General features: G+C 40.3%; 1 protein-coding gene across 10 annotated transcripts in view; it reads right to left on the bottom strand.

Moving 5' to 3' along the window:
• Window positions 1-19,377: 19,377 nt before the first annotated feature.
• The window catches only part of PRIM2 (DNA primase subunit 2), a 295,884-nt gene continuing 293,490 nt past the window's right edge, over window positions 19,378-21,771 (bottom strand). For all 10 annotated transcript variants that reach the window (XM_038397762.2, XM_043510408.1, XM_038397754.2 and 7 more), the window contains one exon: window positions 19,378-20,006. In XM_038397762.2, coding sequence (XP_038253690.1) covers window positions 19,779-20,006 — 228 coding nt within the window. In that variant the 3' untranslated portion in view covers window positions 19,378-19,778. The remainder of the gene's footprint in view (window positions 20,007-21,771) is intronic.

Here is a 21,771-nt window from a genome sequence, read left to right as displayed (position 1 = left end):
TCACTTATGAGGAAGATAATTTTTTAGTCCAATAATCAGGGCTGATGCTAAAACTATTTAGACACCGCTATTCACGGTGATGGAAATGACACCCATAGATGGGAAATGGAAGCTTTCTACAAATTAAATTTATATGGTGTTCATCACCCTGTTTTCTAACAATGTAACAGTTCATCACCCTGTTTTCCAATGTTATGTAATATGTAATTCTAATAATTCTCTGGATTTAATTGGTTTAAAGTCTATAAGGTAAGTATTTTCTTTCTTGCAAGGATGGCTAATTTACTTAGTATATCCAGTAAATGATAAATCATCTTTGTTGGATTCAGCTAAAATGCAATCCCAATTGTTAACCCACTGTATTGTAAGTTACCCATCCACAAATGCAGTAACTATGTCTGTTTTATTCCTCCTTTACCCACTGAAAAAAAAACCCATATTTTTGTTATTGAGAGGATTGGCCAGGACTCCTTTCAGAGCTCATATCAGCTTTGAATCAAATGCTGAGAAGAGTTACTACTGAACAACAAAAGGCTCACATTCCTCTCTTCTCCCCCTAGGAGCTGAATAGGTTTCCATTGGCTTCTAACTTCCTACTGGCTCATGGAGATTAGGTTAGAACTAACCTAACTGTGCAGACAGCTGCAAAGGAGCTTGTAGGAGGAAGTTGTTTTTCCATGCAGCTAATCAATGTTGTGGATCCTGTTGATTGAAGCACTGTGAATTACACATAAAACCCTCATTTAAAGAGAGAATAGATTTAGATTAAGTATCACTCAAGTAAAAAGAATGAGGAGTACCTGTGGCACTTTAGAGACTAACCAATTTATTTGGGCATAAGCTTTCATGGGCTAAAACTGACTTCATCAGATGCATGGAGTGGAAAATACAGTAGGAAGATATATATATCAACTCTAATGAGACAAACCAATTAAGGTGGGCTATTATCAGCAGGAGAAAAAAACAAAAGCAATGTCATGGAGTCATCAAGATTAGGAAGAGCAATGACTCAGAGAAGTGTAAGTTAAATAATGTAAGAAAAGCTAATTTCTTCTGGAAAACAAAAACTTCAAAATGATGGTGTTAAGTAAAGCGCTTTTTGAAAAGTATTGCATAATGATTATGGAAACTATTCAGCAAAATAGAAAAATTCAGGCTCTCCATAAAATCTCATTGAAAACTACAGGATTTGCCCAAACTGAACTTCAGCATGACTAAAGAGTTTTGTTTTTTTAACATTACCTGGTAATGCTAGATCATTGTGGAGACCAGATTGGAAGCAGAAGTAAAATTCTTAAACCACCATTAAATCATTGGAAGTTAATCAAGCATCCACAGAGATTGCTATCCAGTAAGGATAATAGCATCCACTACTAAAACTGGAACTCAAGAACCAGTTCTGAGCCCACAGTGTTGAGCTAATGGGCTTACTGAAGAGAGCAGAACAGTGCTCCTTGAAAAATTGGTTCTACATGCTTTGATTCTCCTCATGACAGATGATTCAATGTACATAGAATGCACCAACCATGTAGCAAGAACACCACTTGTAAAAATGGCACAGATCAAATAGTATTAGGGCTATTAGTTTTACAATCACAAATTCTTTAAGATAAATGAGTTCTTAATAGAACCAGTTTTACTTGCTGCAGACATTTTATAGATAAAAAAAAACACAGTCTCCTTCCCAGACCTCTACTCAGGCACTCTGGCTAAGTGTTGCACAGCTGAATGGCTTTAAAATAACATTCAGCTATAAGGAAAAGAGGAAGAGGTTACTCTCTTTCTAGACCACCTCAATACATGCTACTCCAGGAAGGACTGCCACAATGTAGTTAAGGGAGAAAAGTTACAAGTCACACTGCACTGGAGAACTTGGAATTAAGTTGGATCTGCATCATATGGAGATGTACCAGGGTGAGTCTTTGGATCCAGTGGGGTTCAGTTTGAAGGCAGGCAGCCTGAATTGTTTTGTTTACCTTCCTGATCTAAGTTAGCTAGGTGATTTCTCACTGTGAAGTGAAAAAATATTTCCTGTGTGTCCCGATAGTGGGCACATGGCAACAGTCTGGAGGTTTAGAAGAAATAAAAATTATCTCTGGGTTTGGACTGACCAAATTGCAACCAGACCATCTGGGCTGCAACAGAAAAATTGTACAGGAAATTGGTCAAATGTATTTAGATTAAATTCTACTCTATTAGATCAGTAGCAATCTGAGAATGTCATTTGACTTTTTGAGAGTCTCTAGGAGGTCAAGAGGAGAAATTAATTTCTCATGTCCCAGTAATGGTTTTACAGGTTATTGAAAAAATCCCTTAGAAACTCAAAACTCCAACTGGCATCTGAATGGAAAGCTAAAGCAAAACGTTTTGTGAAATCCAAGGTCCCAAGGGCTGTCACAGACTGACCTCAATGCAGAAATATCTCAGAAAGGCCAGCTTTAGCTAAAGCACAGAGGCAGTGAGTAGAGACCCCCACAAAAATCTGTGATTAATTTGTGACTAATTAAAATGGAAATTCAAATACATTTATCAGCTCTATGATTTACTTACGATTTTTATAACATGACAGTCTGACTAGTTCATAATTCTTAAATAGGAATGTTAAAAAAGGACACAACAAATTGCCTCATCTGTGTTACTAACACCTTAGATTACCAAAACAGAAAGAATATAAATGAAGGTTACTTATTTGTAACAGGAGTTCTTCAAGGTGGCTCTGCACATTCACACGTATGGGTATTGCACTGCTTTCGGGTACCTTGCCGTAGAGTTTTCTCCTTGCAGCGCCTGTTAGAGCACTCTTGAGTCCCCTCCAACTTCTCTCAATTTCTCTGAATGTACTGAGAGCAAGGCAATATAAGGGGGTGCAAAGCCCTCTACCACCTTTGTTCCTTCCACCTCAATGCCACAGAACAACAAAAGACTAGGAATCTGACAAAGAGGGGAAGGTGGGTGGGAAGTGTCAATATGCAGAGCCATCTCAGAGAATTCTGGTTACAAGTAACCACCTTTTTTCTTTGAGTGGCTCTACATATTCACGCTTATGGGACAGACTGATAAGCCCCGCTAAAAAAGAACCTGAAGGCAAGACATAATCATAAATAGAGACTGCAGCGTTGCTCTACGAAGTCCAGCATCGGCCCTAGCACAATGTTTACTGAAAGTGTGAACATAAGGACATAAGAACAGCCATACTGGGTCAGACCAAAGGTCCATCTAGCCCAGTATCCTGTCTTCTAACAGTGGCCAATGCCAGGTACCCTAGAGGGAATGAAAAGAACAGGTAATCATCAAGTGATCCGTTCCCTGTCACTCATTCCCAACTTCTGGCAAACAGAGGCTAGGGACACAATCCCTGGCCCTTTCTGGCTAATGGCCACTGTTTTATCCTCCATGAATTTATCTAGTTCTTTATTGAACCCTGTTATAGTCTTAGCCTTCACAACATTCTCTGGCAAAGAGTTGCACAGGTTGACTGTGCATTGTGTGAAAAAATACTTGTTTGTTTTAAGCCTGCTGACTATTAATTTCATTGGAGACCCCTAGTTCTTGTGTTATGAGAAGGAATAAATAACACTTCTGTATTTACTTTCTCCACACCAGTCACGATTTTATAGGCCTCAATCATATCCCTCCTTAGTCATCTCTTTTCCAAGCTGAAAAGTCCCAGTCTTTTTAATCTCTCCTCATACGGAAGCCGTTCCCATACCCCTAATCATTTTTGTTGCCCTTTTCTGAACCTTTTCCAATTCCAATATATCTTTTTTGAAATGGGGCAATCACATCTGTACGCAGTATTCAATATGTGGGCATACCATGGATTTATAGAGAGGCAATATGATATTTTCTGTCTTATTATCTATCCCTTTCATAATGATTCACAACATTCTGTTCGTTTTTTGGTTTTTTTGGACTGCCATTGCACATTGAGTGGATATTTTCAGAGAACTATCCACAATGACTGCAAGATCTCTTTGTTGAGTGGTAACAGCTAATTTAGACTCCATCATTTTATATGTATAGTTGGGATTATGTATTCCAATGTTCATTACTTTGCATTTATCAATATTGAATTTCATCTGCCATTTTGTTTCCCAGTCACCCAGTTTTGTGAGATCCTTTTATAGCTCTTTGCAGTCTGCCTGGGAATTAACTATCTTGAGTTATTTTGTATTATCTTCAAATTTTGCCATCTCACTGTTTACCCCTTTTTCCAGTTCATTTATGAATATGTTGATTAGTACTGGTCCCATTAGCTCTGTCCATTCTGAAAACTGACCATTTATTCCTACCCTTTGTTTCTTATCTTTTAAAAAAAGTTACTGATCCATGAGAAAACCTTCCCTCTTATCCTATGACAGCTTACTTTACTTAAGAGCCTTGGGTGAGGGACCTTGTCAAAGGCTTTCTGAAAATCTAAGTACACTATATCCATTGGATCCCCCTTGTCCACATGCTTGTTGACACCCTCAAAGAATTCTAGTAGACTGGTGAGACATGATTTCCCTTTACAAAAACCATGTCGACTCTTCCCCAACAAATTATGTTCATTCGTGTCTCAGAAAATTTTGTTCTTTACTATGTTACAACAGTCTGTCCTAGGGCTCCTCTGGCCATGCGGGAAGGAGGGAGGACTTGGGGATCCTCTGGGCCATGGCGGGAGGGGACAGGTCGTCTCTGGGCTCCAGCCACAGGGAAGGGGTGGGGGAAAGGGCGGAAGGGGCAGAGCAAATCTGGTAACCGAGGAAGATGCATGAAGACTCCACTGAACAAATGGAAGAGATCAGTCTACCACTGCTGGCATGGCTGCATTGGTGGTGATGAGAATCATCCTTGCGCTGTCCTGATGTATCTTTCTCACCATTTTCTGGATCAATGGCAAAGGGAAAAAGTCATACAGCAGGCTCTTTTCCCAGTGCAGGAGAAAAGAATTTGACAGAGATTGTCCGTGTTTGCCAGCTCGGAAACAGAAGAGGTGGCACTTCTTGTTGAACCTCATTGCGAAAAGGTCCATGTGTGGTTGATCCCATCTTGAGAATATGTTGTGAATCAGCAATCCTTCAGGAACCACCCTGCATCTGGGAAGTAACCCTACTGAGATGCCCTGTGTAGAAGAGAGCCTGAGACATGAGGCCTTATATAAGAGGCCTGATATGAGGCCTGAACTAAAGTAGCAGTCCTATCAGGCCCTGCTGATATAAAGCAAAGTTAGCAAAAGTCAGGCTGTGAGCAGAAGTCAGGCCCTGTTACAAAGCATGCCTGCTTCCAAGTTCACAGAACCTGTCAAGAATAGGACTGGTATTGCAAAAACACACCCATTCCTAAGAAGTACTAGGCACAGGACACTCAAACACATCCCAGAAGGGTGGTACCAGAACCAAGTATGGTACAAACACAGTCCTCTAAGATAACAGGAACACGTTGATGTCTCTGAAAAATAAGGTTAGGATGACAGTGTGATGGATAGAGATGTTTTGATTGAACCATCATGTACAAGGTAAAGGGTGGTAACTAACCATATCAGAGAGGCAATACAAAACTTGCTTGTATTGGTGTATAAAGAGGGGTCTCAGTGGGGGTGTCTTTGTCTGGCCTGTGGGGAACGGAAAGTCCTGGTGTTCACTTTGCTGGTCCATTGTTATGGGCATATATGTATTAGTGGTCCGGTGAAGTCTGCAGGAGACTGGTACCATGCTTCATTGACAATAAACCTGGTCGGGTGTGTACGCTACAAATCAAGTCTTGTGGTCTTTGTTGTCAGTTCGATCGGAGCCTGCTGTATGTACTATCTGGCCAGAGCCAGTGCAACAAGCAGAAAGCACACACACACACAGCCAATGACTAACTACAATCTGTAATCACATTGCTCTCTCTCGCCAAGCCCAGAGGCACTGCAAAAAGATTGCGAAGGATGCACCAATTCTATAACCTTATTGCTTCTACACAAAAAGGAGTGGAGTGAGATCCCCACTGCTGTTGACACATAGCACATTGTGGAAGTATTGTCCATTGCCACTTGCACAGGCAAGTCCTGTACTAATAATCTTTTCCATCTTTTCCCACAAGTGGAATTGGTAATGGGCCATGACCACCTGATAATTGGCCACCCTAATACTGAGCAGGGGAGGAGTGAGGTTGTCCAGATTTTGCCCTGCTACTGGCTGCAGCGACCATCAGTTAATTAGGAACAGGGCATGTATGAAAATACAAAAAACCCTCTTAAGGTATCTGATACAACTTGTCATCTTTCTTAGAGATAGGATGACAAGAGGTAGGAGTGGACCTTACTGCTCCTGCTCGTTGGGTCAAGCCATCCAGGATTGGCAGGAAGATCCTGTTCTTAGTGATAGTAACACAGATGCTGAATACTGGCTGAGATGCCTCTTCCATTGGCACTGATGGCAGATTCAATGTGGACACCATACGCTCTACCAAATGATGAAAATGTAGTGTCCTCAGAAGGGGAGGAGGCAGATGCGACTCCAACATGTTCATCATGTGATAAACCAGGGCCACAGTCTATTTCCCATATGCTTCTGGTTAAAAAAAAAACAACCTCTCTCTTCATCCTCTTCTTCAAACAGCATAGCAGATACCACCTACTGTAGATGGATTCAGTTGAGTCAGATCCAAGTGTTGCTCCACCACTGAATCCTTTGCAGATGAAACATCAGACCCCCAACCAGAAGGTGGATTACTAAAAATTCTGAGGTGGCACTAAAAAGGGTCACAGAGCCCCGGATTGTCAGACTCCCCAACAACTGGGGAATGGGAACATAACCACCAGAGAAGGGTCAAAGGGAGGAACAAACTGGGAGGAAACAGGTCTCTTCATTCTTCCTCTATCATCCTCCTGAATTGGATCTGGTTCCAGATCCAGAAGGGACACACAAGAGATGCAGCATGTCCAGAGGAAACTAAGGAGAAAAAGCCTTTTGTAGTGAAACTACAGGGGTCCTGGGGGGAGCAGGCAGTTCTGGCAAAAGTCTAATGGTATCCTCCACTCTACTTCTGTCAAGCGATGAAGCAGCAGACCTCAGAACCAGTGAAGCCTGCCTCTTCCTGGAGACCTTACGTTTCACATTCGGATCCAAAGAATGATCAGGAGCAGAATGGTGCACCTCAGCTACCACAGTGACAGTACTCACTGGAATCAAAGGAGGTCCTGGAATAGATTCAGGAACTGGAGGTGGAGCCAGGGATTTTAACAGCACCAGATCCAAAATGACAGACAAATCCATCTCCCTGGTTGCAGAGACTAACGGAAGGAGAGATATGAACCTTGGAACCAACTATCAGAGTACAAGGGATCCAGCACTACTAACAGTGTCTGTTTTGTCTTTGGACCTCTTTTTTTTCTTTTCAGTGCAGAGACAGCTGGAGCCAAAGACATAAGCAGCCCTAGATCCAATACTCCACTCAACTACATGCAGTTTTGTCCCAACATACAGACCAGAACCAACCATACTCTCAAAACTGCAGATGCTCCATTGGAATCAGGTAGATCTGAGGGACACGAAGAATTAGCACTGCTGAGAGTGGCCATGTTATCCCTTGGCTTTTTCCCTGGAACCCAGGCAATTGATGCCAACCCTGAGGCCTTCAGCTCTGAACCGAGAGGCCTCAGAAGCCTAGTGGGAACAGGAAGAACTGAAGCCAGATCCTAGAAGGACTCTGACTTTCTGGAACTCTAACTGCTTAGACTTTCAGGAAGCCACAGGAGCTGAAACTGGCCTCTTGAACCTTGGATCCAAAGACAGTACAGATCCAAAGGGACTAGCCTCATGGGCCCCCTTAAGCAGCAGAATTTATAGTTGAATCAACCTATCCTTGCACATCCTGGGTGTAAAGGTCCAATAACCCAGAAGAAGAGTGGCCTTCTCCTAGGCACTTGAGGCATTGCACATGGCTGTCAGGGACGACAGCTAGGCATGATGCACACTGTTTAAAACGAAAAGGAGTACTTGTGGCACCTTAGAGACTAACAAATTTATTTGAGCATAAGCTTTCATGAGCTACAGCTCACTTCATCGGATGCATTGACCAATTAATAGCTGTAGCTATTAAGACATGCACTTTTTACCAGTTGAATGACATGTTTCTAACCAATAGGACTTACTTTCCACTCATTTTGCTTCTACTCCCTATTCAAAGCTATGGGCTGACTCTCCAGGGTTAATGCTCACATTTAACTGAGGGCCCTCAGCAGCTTGCAGGATTGGACCCTTATTGAATATGAAAAGAAATCTTAGATACATAGATTATAAGGCCAGAAAGGCAATGATGATGATGTAGTCCGACCTGCATCATGCAGGCCATTGAACTTCTCCCAGACATTCCTGCATCAGCTGGAGCATTTTTGTATGGATTAAAGTTCATTGGACTTTTTTTTAACTATAAAAGTTATGTGATGATAGACGGCAAGGACTATGTCTTCCATTGTGTTTTACAATGCCTAGTACAATAGGGCCTTGATCCTGATTGCGTCTGCGGTGTGCATCTACAAATAAATAATTAACTAATAATGTGATACTATGCCAAGATTTTTTTAAACAAGTAATATGCAGGTTATACAGGAAGGATATATATTTTTGTTTTTTAATATGACCATGCTAAAAATAAAACAGTTGAAATTAATTTGCATATGATTCCCTTATTGTTTCTTGGGTTCAGCTATTCTACCCTGAATATTGTAGCTATCCTCTTTTTCCTTATTATTAGTCTATCAAACTTCCTGTGCAGGAAAACATAACCTTCATGGGCCATTTTACCACACTGATACTGAGGAGAGGATGTAAAAGGCATGCCGAAGAGGAGTTTTGTTTCATTCCCCAGATCATTCTCTAGACGCCTTTTCCTCCTTCACCAAAGTGAGAGTTATATTATAAAAGATAGAATAATGATTTTTAGGGAATTAATTTGTAGAAAGGCAGGGGTGAAATTTGTAATGGTACAAGGTATTAAATATTTTTGATGTCAAGGTGAAGCACTGTTGGCAATGGTACTAAAATTGGAGATTAGATTTAGCAAGACAGACTGATGTTCTCAGAATGATCTATTAATATGAGAGGTTCACTGACAACACATGGTTGGCTTTTGACTCAGAAGGAATGGCAGAAGAGGACAACCATTTGTGTGAGATGGAGGATCAGTGTGCTGGAGGAGCAAATACAAAAGAAATAGCATGACATAAAAGGCAGTAGTACAGTGACAAGCACCATTTACTTGGTTAACATGAATTAAGTTCACAGTGACACTCCTAGAAATTGTGATCAGTAACTCATGTCATGAGTAAAAAAGGGAAAGATGTAGAAAGGAGATGAAGAAGCTGTGTCCAGCAGAGTTTAGGTAATAGATGTCACAGAGTAATTCAGAGGATCTACAGTCCAGTGAAATGAGGAAGAGAAAAATGTGAAGGAAAAAAATAATAGAGCAGTACTGTAAGGAAGGGCGTGTTATTCAAAAGTACTGAAATTGAGCCTAGTGTAGCTGTGCATGCTTGAGGGAACGATGTGAGAGAAGTAATAATGAACTTAAAAGTAAGCTCAGGCATCCTACTTGGAAACTTGGAGATATTTTCTGATATACTACTCTGCTAAAGGATGAATACATTCAGCAGCAAGATCTTAGCAAAGGAGACTGAGATTACCCGGGTATTTAAGTTTGGTGAGTTTTGCATAGGACTGTTATTAGTGATGGTGAATGAGGCAAGGGATATTGGTAGAGAACAACCAGCAATTTTTCAACCATGTGAGCAACCTAATTGGTTTCCTAGCAATTGTAAACAGGTGTGACTTTTCAAGTATTTGAGTGGAGGATAGGTGAGGACCAGTATCTACTTATTCACTAGTGAGTTATTCTTATCTGCATACTAAGCATATTAATTTTTCACATTTTAATGATGTCAGTCCTTACCAGCAAAATATAAAAGATTTAGGAGTTAACCTCATTTTCAGAAAGTGCTGAGAATTCCCCTCTGAATTTTTATTGGCACACTCCCACTTTTTGTACCAAGGACATGAATGAAAATGTTAAACAAGATTGGGTCCCAAGACTGATTCCTGAGGAACTCCACTAGTAACATCCATGACCCGTTGTAGTCTCCCCTTTAACTAGTACCTTATCCACCATTTAATTCTTGTATCAATCCCCATCTTCTCCAATTTAACTAATAATTTCCCATTTGGAACTGTATCAAAAGATTTATTGAAATCCAGGCAGATTAGATCTGTTGCATTTCCTTTGTCTAGACAGTCAGTTATCTTCTCACAGGAGTTGAGGTTGATCTGGCACAATTTATCTTTTGTAAAACCATATTGTATTTTATCCAAATTACTGTTTACTTCTATAAAAAGAAAAGGAGTACTTGTGGCACCTTAGAGACTAACAAATTTATTTGAGCATAAGCTTTCGTGAGCTACAGCTCACTTCATCGGATGTATTCAGTGGAAAATACAGTGGGGCGATTTATATACATAGAGAACATGAAACAATGGGTGTTACCATACACAGATGAAGTGAGCTGTAGCTCACGAAAGCTTATGCTCAAATAAATTTGTTAGTCTCTAAGGTGCCACAAGTACTCCTTTTCTTTTTGCGAATACAGACTAACACGGCTGCTACTCTGAAACCTGTTTACTTCTATGTCCTTAATTACTTTCTTTTTCAAAATTTGTTCCAAGATCTTGCATACAATTGAAGTCAAACTAACGGGCCTGTAGTTTTCGGGATCACTTTTTTTCCATTTCTTAAAAATAGGTACTATATTACACTTCTCCAGTCGTAGCGTATGACCCCCAAATTTATGGATTCATTCAAAATCCTACCTATTCAGCTTGCAATTCCATGTGCCAGTTCCTCTAATATTCTTGCATGGAGATTATCCGGGGCCACCGATTTGGTCCCATTAAGATGCTTGAGTTTGACTTCCACCTCAGATGTGGTAATTTCAGCTTCCATATCCTCATTAGCCACCCTGTCACTACCCCAAGTACCTCATTACCCTTATTAAGCACTGAGGCAAAGTATTTGTTAAAGTGGTAGGCCATGCCAAGATTATCTTTAGTTTCCACTAAGAAAAGGAGTACTTGTGGCACCTTAGAGACTAACAAATTTATTAGAGCATAAGCTTTCGTGAGCTACAGCTTACTTCATCAGATGCATGAAGTGAGCTGTAGCTCACGAAAGCTTATGTTCTAATAAATTTGTTAGTCTCTAAGGTGCCACAAGTACTCCTTTTCTTTTTGCGAATACAGACTAACACGGCTGCTACTCTGAAACCTTTAGTTTCCACTGTATCCTTAAGTTCCACTTCTTTCCTTGTTTTCTTTTTATTTATAAGGTAAAGAACCTTTCAATATTGGTTTTAATTTCCTTTGCAAGGCCCAACTCTGCTTGGCTTTTGGTAGTTGTCACTGTTTCCCAACACTTCCAAAAGGTAGCTTTCCTTTCTAATGCACTCCTTCCATTCCTTGTAGACTTTTCTCTTAATAACCTGTTCATGATGCTTGTTTACCCAATTTGGTCTGCAACCCTTCCCTATGATTTTTTCCCGTTGCTTGGGATGCAGGCTTCAGATAATTTCTACAATTTTGACAAAGTAATTCCAAACCTCCTTCACATTTAGATACTTGATTTCTTCAGTCCAATCCACTTCCCTAAGTATTGTCCTTAATTTTTTAAAGATTGCCCTTTTGAAATCAAGGACTAGTTACAGACCTGTTTTTGTTTATTCTTCCATTTAGTTTAAACTGAATTAACTCATGATCACTCAAATCAAGGTTGTTCTCTACAACTCATTCTTTTATGAGGTTCTTGCTACTTACCGATACTAAATCTAAAATGGCATCACCTCTTGTTGGTCTGGTGACTATGTGGTGAAGAAATCTTTCAGCAATCACATTCAGGAATATCTGGGCCCTATCATTATTAATAGCACTTGTCCTCCATTCTATATCTGGAAAATTAACGTCTCCCACAATCACACAATTCCCAGTAATATTTATTTCATTAAAAATTTAAGATGTCCCTATCCAAATCCAGATCAGACCCTGGGGTCTGTTGCATTCCCCAAACACTATCCCAGTGGAGCCTCTGTTACCTTTTCACCCAGTGATTTTGATCCAAACAGATTTCATTTGATCTATTCCATCACTTCTAATTTCTTTACAATCTATCTCATCATTAATATACAATGCTACTATCTTTATTTCCATCTTTCCTGAACAGCACATGCCCTTCAATCCTGTACTCCAGTCATAACTATTATTCCACCATGTTTCTGTTTTCCCTATAATATCTGGTTTTAGTTCCTGCACCAGTAATTCTAGTTCTTCCATTTTGTTACCCAGGCTCCTTGCATTGGTGTACAGACACTTTTTTCTGCTTAGCTTCCCCCATATTCCTCACCCAATTAGGTACAGTCATTCTACTTGCAGTATCATCTACCTGACTGTTAAGTGCCTATACCAATGATGCTATCTTTCCTCAATGTCCATTCTCCTTCCCTCTGTTGTTCCTTTCTTTATTGCTGTATCTCCTCTTACTTCATTTTCCTGCTGTTCAATAATAGCATCAGGCATGGAGATTACATTAATATCTCACAACCATCTCCCTTGAATTCGTAGTTTAAAGCTCATTTAATCAGTTGTGCCAACCTCCATCCCAGAAGTCTATTTCTTGCTCTATTCAGGTGGTATCCGTCCCATGATAGCAGCCCTCTGTTCATGATTGCCTCCAAGTGGTTGAACATCCCAAAGCCCTTCTTCTATCACCATATTACCTGAGTCATCTGCTGACCATCATAATTTTTTCTTGCCTTCTCTCTCCTCCTCTTGGGAAAAGTAGAATCCCACTGAAGATCAACTGAGCCTCCATTTCTTTAAGCGTATTCCCCAGCCTGACATAGTCTCCCTTGATGCATTCCAGCAACAATCTAGCAGTATCATTTGTTCCCCGATGAAGGACAATGAGTGGATTCTTTCCTGATCCTCTTCAGCCTCAGGTTCACAGCCTGTATCTTAGCTCCCAGAGACAGCACATCCTTCTGTTCTAAGGATCAGCTCTGGTGATAGGCCTGTCTGTTCTTCTTAGGAGGGAGTCCCCAGTCATGTAGACCTGCCTTTCTATTCTTGGTGCAATTCTCCAGTTCTCTCTGGCTGCAAATGTTCTCGTTTTCTGTTCTCAGTTGCAATCTTCTCTGAGTCATCCTCTATCCTCCTGGAGTTCCAAACTCTGGCCATTTCCATTGACTTTTCTTCTTGGAGGACTAGCTGCTCTTCTCTTCTTCCTTGCCCTCCCACCTTCTGTTACTGCCTGCCATCTCCTTTCATTTCCCATCTTAGCAAACTTGTTCCTCAGTTCTATTTCTTAATTTTTCTTCTGCCTTGTGTAATAGTTTCACTGGCCACTTTCCTCCTCCAGGACTCTACCCTCACAATTCTCCAATCCAGCTTCCATCTGCAAGTCTGGAGCATAAGGGTATGCAACAGCTTCCATATGAGGAGAGATTAATAAGACTGGGACTTTTCAACTTGGAAAACAGACAACTAAGGGGGGGATATGATAGAGGTCTATAAAATCATGACTGATGTGGAGAAAATAAATAAGGAAATGTTATTTACTACTCCTCATAACAGAAGAACTAGGGGTCACCAAATGAAATGAACAGGCAGCAGGTTTAAAACAAACAAAAGGAAGTATTTATTCACACAGCCAACCTGTGGAACTCTTTGCCAGAGGATTTAAGACTATAACAGGGTTAAAAAAATAACTAGGTAAGTTCATGGAGAATAGGTCCAGCAATGGCTATTAGCCAGGATGGGCAGGGATGGTGTTCCGAGCCTGTTTGCTTAGTGCTGGGAATGGGCAACAGGAGATGGATCACTTGATTACCAGCTCTATTCATTCTCTCTGAAGCACCTGGCATTGGCCACTGTCAGAACACAGAATACTGGGTTAGATGGACCTTTGGTCTGACCCAGTATAGCCATTCTTATGTTTCCTTCATCATCCTCTCTCCTTCCCTCCATCATCCAGTCAAATCCCCTTGAAAACTTAACCATAGCTTCTACCTGCATCTCTAAACCTCGGATCTTCTCTTCCATCAGATCTACCAGGTAGCACTTTATATAAACAAAGATGAAGTTCATGAAAGTCATAAACCTGTCCATAGGAAGGTAAGCTCTGGCTGCTATGGCACCCAGAGAAGTCCCATGAAGTCAATTTATTGTACTGGGTTCAAAGTGGTCTCTTCAATACCAAGTTGAAACCCTAGCCCAGGGATCAGCAAGCTGTGGCATGCAGCCCATCAGGGAAATCCGCTGGCAGGCCATTGATAGTTTGTTTACTGCAGCGTTCTCAGGTTCAGCCGATTGCAGCTCCTACTGGCCACAGTTCACCATTCCAGGCCAATGGGGGCTGCGGGAAGCCCCCATTGTGAGAGTCAGCATCCTGAATTTCTGTGATTTCACAAAGGCATTTAGGAATTGAGGTATAATATCAGTCTCCATCCCCAGTTCTTTTTTTGGAAAGTACAGGGAATAGAAACCTTTTCCTTTGTGCTGGACTGGAACTCATTCTATGTCCCCAGGTGTAGGAGAGAGATAACTTCCTGTCTCAGCACCAGTTTGTGTAGTGGGGGGATGGAGATAAGATACATGGAGTAACCTGATGTTATAGCCTCAAAACACATTTGTTGGAAGTAATCTGTTCCCTGGAAAGTCAGTCTCCAAAGATGGGAGGTGGGTATGCCTTCCTGAGGCCACTGTTTTGGAGTGCCTGGAATATGCCCTGGCAACTGTGGGAGACCCTCGTGTATCCTATAAAGGCAACTGGATCAGTGCAAGTCCCCAGTGACCTCCTGGCCAACCACTTGATGATACTCCTCTGACCGGATCCATGGAAGTGTGGAAATGTCTAGAGGAGTAGTGAGAGTGGCTCCAAGGGTGGGAAGAGTAAGACATCATCTCCAACTCAGAAGAGGATGAGTCTCCTTCCACTGACTATGGGAGTGCTGTTCCCAACAGTGCCAGTGATCAATGCCAAGGGGGTGAGGCAATCATAGCAGGTTTTCCCTTTAATGGTACTGAAGGGCAAACCACCCTGGGTATGTGAGGCTGGCATGACACTGAGCATTGTAACAATCCAGCCAGTTCCCCCCCATGCCCGCCGATAACAATGACTCTTGTACTGCCAGCGATACTGGTACCAACAGTGAGAGGAAATCCCTGGCAGCTGCAAACACCTCCAGTGTGGTCAGTACCAAGATAGTACTGATACGGTGTAGTGCTGCTGATATGGAAGCCTCTTCTGGTTCTGGACTCAATGGTACCTGCATAGGTGCCAGAGTCAACAGTGCAGGTTCTGCAATACAAAAGCACAGGAGTGTTTGGCTTTAAACTGCACCTACTCTGATCCCCGTGCTGGTGAACTCCTCCCTTTCATCAGTCTGTTTCTTATGCTTTTTTCTAGCTACTGGGGATGGTGATTGGTGCCAGGACTCTGCTATGGTAGGAGGAGCACTCCTTACTGACGCTGAGGCACTCAGTGCTGAGCCTGACTGCTCTGGCTCAGATGAAGACCTCCATGAGCAGAAACTTTAACCTGGCCTCCCAAGCCCTTTCCATGTGAGGCTTAAAGTCCTTAGAGACTTGGCAACAGTCCCCAGTATGAGCTTCCTCCAAGCACGTCAAGCAACTGAAGTGTAGGTCACTCAGGAGGCATAGCCTTATTGCAGGAAATGCAGGGCTGGAAGCCAGGTGACCGAGGCATTTCTCGGAACAAGAAATCAGCTGAAAAACTGATAAAAACTGAAATCTAACTACTTAACTAATAACTTTACTAAAACTGTTTATAATATACAGAGGAAAGTCCATTGAGGACTTGTGAATGCAAGAAGAGCAGTTCCAGTGACTGTCACAGTGCTAAGAAGAAACTGAGGGGGTGTGGGTTTGGCTGGGTGCTTTATACTGGCGCTAGAGCCACCCTGATGGATACCACTGAGGTAAAAATTTTCAGCAATTGTGCATGGGCCGTACATACATCAACAGAATGTGCAAAGAAGAAAATTAGATTCAGTTTGAGGAAGGAAAATGGTGAAGAAGGGGAAGCAAGGAAAATGGAGAGTTATCAGAAGAAGGATGTAGGGAAGGTACTGACAGCAATAGATATGAGAACAAAGAGATGCCAGTTGAAAGTGAAACCAGCACTGAAGTGAGGAAAGAGTATAATTAAAAGTAAATGAGTTATCTCACATTGAGCACTATTTATTTTTGTAACAAAGTTGGAGAAGGAACTTATAATGCACTGACTTTATTAAGCTTATCTGCAATGGCAAAAGTCTTATGAAGTTCAAATAATTTGCTCAAAAGAGAATCACTTCACCATTCTGAACCTTTATTACCTTGATCAAATCAAATGACAAAATGTTTATTCTGAGGGAGTTTCAGAAAACTGGGAGCTCTTAAAAAAAACGGTTAAGTGTAGAGGGATTGAAATATGTTTTAAAGGGTACGTGCTTTCTGGCTTTTTCCCCAGGAGCAATTTCTTAAATCCTGAGGAGGAAATGGCAGTATCTAGGTGGGGGAATGATTTCAGTCTTTTTAAGATAAAAGCTTCCAGAAAAAGTAAAACGTTCTATTTAAATAAATGCCAATTCATTTTAACTCTACACAGGAATAATGCCAGCTTTGAAGTATATGAAACCCCTTTCAAAGCATGAAACAATTTAACTGTTTTTAATTAACATTGCAATAGATTAAAACTTTAAACTTCATGATCTTTCAGTGCAAAAGATCTCTATTTCTCTAGCATTTATTTTTTCATTGGAGAGGGAGAAAATGCACTGCAAAGACAACTTCCCCTAACTTCCTCCCCCCAAAAAAGTAAAATGGAGACACAACCATTCTCTCAATTTATCTTCACGCCAATAGATTGTCTTTCCCAGAGGAAAACAGTTGTCAAATTATTCAAGCCCACCATGTTCACCAACAGAATAGCTCCATATTTGCATAACCAATGGCAGACAAGTCAGAGAAAGCATTCTGTAGTAATCTGTTTTATTCTATCCCCAACATTACAAAAGAAACCTAGTAAATTGAACTAATTTTCACAGTAGTTTGAGGCTTCTCGATTTTTTTTCTTCCGGCTGCAAGGATGTCCTCAGAGTGAGTCTAGCATTCAGAGCTGCTGTCAAATTCTCTGGGCACTTAAATGTAATGTTAAACTGATGTCTGTGGAAGACCTTGATTAAATTTGCAAATGGTATACACTACTCCAAATAGGAAGTTTAAAATTAACTCATTTTATCTTTCAAGCTTAAAACCCAGAAGTGTTTTTTTAAAGGTTGCAAAGTACCACAAAAGTTGACTTGCAAAGTACACTTTGCAGAATCACCGTATAACAGTAAAAGAAGATTATAATAAACAAAATATCTGCAAAGTCCCTCTGTATTAGGAAAAATAGTTTAAATCCCTAAAGTTCTTAAAAATTTTAAATGAATAATATATTTTTTCATGGCTGAAAGCTCATCTTAGAGTCATCTGGTATCTCAGAATCCTTATCTTTTGACTTCATAATATAGTTTATAAATAGCAGTAAAAAGTTTACAGAAAATGTTTTCCACAATTCTTTTATGTATTTTTCAATTAGATGTTCCAAAGGAAGAAATTGTGATTAGGGCAAAGAGGGTGGGGGGAAAAGAATACCTAAAACCACATGAAATAAAGTATCGAAGAATCTCTGCTAAACATGTCAGAAGATTTAACCAGCTGAACTTGCCAGTTTATTCACCTACTCTTATTGTCTTTGCCTTTTCTATCTCTAATGGTATGTATAATCACACAGCCTTTTTTTTCTCAGTGAGGTTACAAGACAATAGAAGTTTAAAGATCTCAAAACCATAAATTCTTCTGTGTCCAAACGTGTGAAAGAAGTCTTCTTTATTAGGCACTTTGTACACCATCCAATTCAAAATACTCTGCTTTCAAAGAAAAATAAAAATTGTCAAAACCTGTGAAGTATGTCTTCTCTAGCCTCCAAAAGAGCAACAAAAAGGCATAATTTCAGTATCTTGCTAGTAACTTGCATGCATTAATCTGTTTTTTTCAAGAATGTTACTATTCTGATCCACCTCAGTAATCATAGAATCGTAAGACTGGAAGGGACCTTGAGAACTCATCTACTCCAGTCCCCTGCAATCATGGCAGGACTAAGTATTATCTAGACCATCCCTGAGAGGTTTGTCTAACCTCCTCTTTCACACAATTCCTGCGACTTTAAGCAAGCCACTTAATCTCTCTGTGTCCATCTATAAAATGGTGACACTACAACTTCCTCACCAGGCCCACTTTGTCTGTCTTGTCTATATAGACTGTAAGCTCTTCAGCACAGAGACTCTTTCTTACTAGGTGTATGTCCAGTGCTAAAACCAACAGGGTCTCCAAAGGCTACTGAAATACAAAATCTTCATTTCTATCTTCTTCTTCATCTAATTATTAGCATCATACCTATTTTAGGGACTTATGCGTTGCTCCACTCAGGCCATGTCTATACTACTGGCTAAATCAGCACTGCTGTGATCGATGCAGCAGGATCAATTTAGCGGGTCTGGTGAAGACACACTAAGTCAATGGAAGAGCGCTCTCTTGTCGACATCTGTACTCCACCTTCTCGAGAGACAGAAGCTGTGTAGACAGGAGAGCGTCTCCCATTGACACAGTGTGGTGTAGACACTACTGTAAGTCAACCAAAGTTATGTCTACTTCAGTTACGTAATTTACATAACTGAACTAGCGTAAATAGAGCAACTTACAGCATTAGTGTAGACCAGCCCTCAGTGTTGCAAGGCCAAGTGACTCCTACTGCTAAGTCTGGTTTTCAGAAATGACATAGGTATTTAGAAGCCTAAGTCTGATTGAAATTTAATGAGACTGAGGCTTCTAAGTGCCTATGCCACTTTTGAAAATGAGATTTAACCACCTAAAATCACTTAGGCTTTGCAACACTGATTGAAACAGTACCCAAATACCTTTAAAAATCTGGTCTTAGTCTCTTTGTGCCATAGTTCCATATCTATGAAACTGGGATAATTGTACTCCCAGTTTGTCAAAGTACAGCTGTGAGAATACAACTTTAAAAGATTGTAAGTTGCTCAGATGGTAATGAAGGTCACATGCATACTTTAAATAGAAAGATCAGAATTTTTATAATGATCCGAGTCCTTAACCACCAAACCAGAGACTGTAAATAAATACTACTAATTGGAGGTATTCCCCATGTCCCAAGAAATAATATTTCTTAAAAAAGATATATCTGTAAATATGATTTAGGCAGCTTGCATCACTCTAGAAGTATAATTGAACAAGAAAATATCACGAATTTTTACATTTCAACATATGTTTATTAAGAAAAACAGTGAAGAGAAAGCTATATAAAAATGAGTATAAGGTGGGAAGATGGGTTATAACACAAAATGCTTATGAGCACGGAAACAAGCAGAACAAGTCACAGAAACTGTAATATCATTCAAATTTAGGAACCAACTTTCGGTTCCCAGGCCCCGAGCAGTTAGAAATTGACTACACTTTGGAACTGATGTGCTCTATCTACAAGGAAAAGTACTGGATATAATTACAATGTATTTATCTTTCATCAGCCAACTTAGAGCGTTACACACCCCAGCTCTCCAGAAAGCCAGGTGCTAACTCTTACTGTGAGGGAAAATGTTTCTAAAATTATAGGGAAGTAACGAAGGGTAGAAAAATAAGCAACAAAGCTTCTCAGTCCTCAGCGAAATATGCATCCAGTTCCTCCAATTCTGTATCTGCTTCTGTGTTTGAAGAAGTGGGAATGGAACATGAATTTGTACTTTTCTGACTACTCAGTTTTTGTTGGGAGCTTTCTGGTTCACTTGGTTCTTTCTTCACTTCTCTACCACCACTTAGTAGCTTCTGACTCTCTGCAAAATATTGATTGGGATGATTCAAAGAAAACCCAATATCATCAACCTGTGCACAGAAGGAAAGGAAAAGGAATTATTACATGGTATTTCAAAAGATGAATTTTAGATAGATGAACTCATTCAGTAGCATTAGTCATTTAACTAGTTTAGCTTTTGTTTAAGAAAATGGGGGTAGGGGAAATCACTTTGCTGATACTTGTCTGATTCAATACTATCTTGCCAGGGATCTAAGTGCAACACAAACCTTCTCCTATATTTTAGGAATAAAACATGATTGTTTTAATATTATTATTAAATATATTATTTTAACATTGTCTTTCTTGTAATGTTGCAGGAACTACAAATAAATATCAATAAAACATGCAAAGTAACGCAAGTGTGGAAACTACACAGGTTGTTACAGCTTCACCTGGTGAACCCATCCTACTCTTTACATCCATTTTTTTCTCAATTTTGTGGGGTGGGCTCCAGACTAGTCTAAAGACTAGACTAGAATAAAACATGATTGTTTTAATATTATTATTAAATATATTTTAACATTGTCTTTCTTGTAATGTTGCAGGAACTACAAATAAATATCAATAAAACATGCAAAGTAACGCAAGTGTGGAAACTACACAGGTTGTTACAGCTTCACCTGGTGAACCCATCCTACTCTTTACATCCATTTTTTTCTCAATTTTGTGGGGTGGGCTCCAGACTAGTCTAGGGTGAATGGGCCAGATGGGAACAGCAGTAAGGATAAAGTTTCATGAAACAAATCTGGATTGGCTATCAATACAAATGTGAGACCATGGGTAAAACAGTAGATCCACCTCTGCCTGTACTCTCACAGCAGTCCTTTATTGATGTTGACCACTGACATGATTTATATTCAACAAGGCAGCAGGCTTAGGCAGAAAGCAAATGGCCCAATCTTGTCTCTGCTCTACTGGCACGGGGCTAAGCTGCAAGGACATGTGCGATCCAGCTCCATGGAATCCCAATGGGCCCCTGTCCCACACCAAACAACACGTGGGCTTCTGATTAGTTGGGAAGAACGAAGAGGAACTACTATAATGTGCATTCTATTTTATTTTTAATTGCTTCTTAAAGTCAGGCATGTCTCTTCATTCAACTACTATAACGATGTATTTTGGTTTGTAATTGTTCCTATTAGTAAATTCTCCAGTCATTTACACATTCTGAAAAACAGTTAAACAGTTATCAAACTGTTTGATACCAAAATATTAAAAATAATCTTCCTCTATGGGCCTTTCACAGTCTTAACGCAAGCTACTCAGCCGTATCCATTTCACAACGTCAGTTATAACCCCTATCCCTCTCTTCAGGTGCTTACAAGTTTCAAACATCTACCAAAAAGCCAGATAGTCTTTTAAAAGGAGCTTAGTCAAGTTTTCCCCAGCATTCACCTTTTCACCCCACCATCATCTTCCCACAAGCCACAGGAAAATCAGGGGGAACAGTTAAAAAGGTCATCAACTTTGGGATCTGGTGAACCAAGGTAGGAGGGAAAATTCTAAAGCTAAGAGTCACCAACTGGGAATTCTTGGCTGCCAATATCCTCCCTTTTTGTACTAGGAAGAGGATGCTGAGGCAAATGCCACAATATCATATGAGAAAAAATTATTTAGGACTTTATAGGTCAAAATCAACACTTTACAGCTCATCTATAAGTCAACCCAAAACCAATGCAATCATGTAACACTGATGTAATTTGCTCTTTGCATGAAACATTGCTGAATAAGTGCACAGTCACATTCTGTACTAGTTCCGAGTTTTGAAAGGTTTTAAATTAGACTGTATTATAA

The sequence above is a fragment of the Dermochelys coriacea genome, chromosome 3, assembly GCF_009764565.3.
Source record: "Dermochelys coriacea isolate rDerCor1 chromosome 3, rDerCor1.pri.v4, whole genome shotgun sequence".
Lineage (NCBI taxonomy): Eukaryota > Metazoa > Chordata > Testudines > Dermochelyidae > Dermochelys > Dermochelys coriacea.
This window is presented reverse-complemented; position numbering and strand designations above follow the sequence as displayed.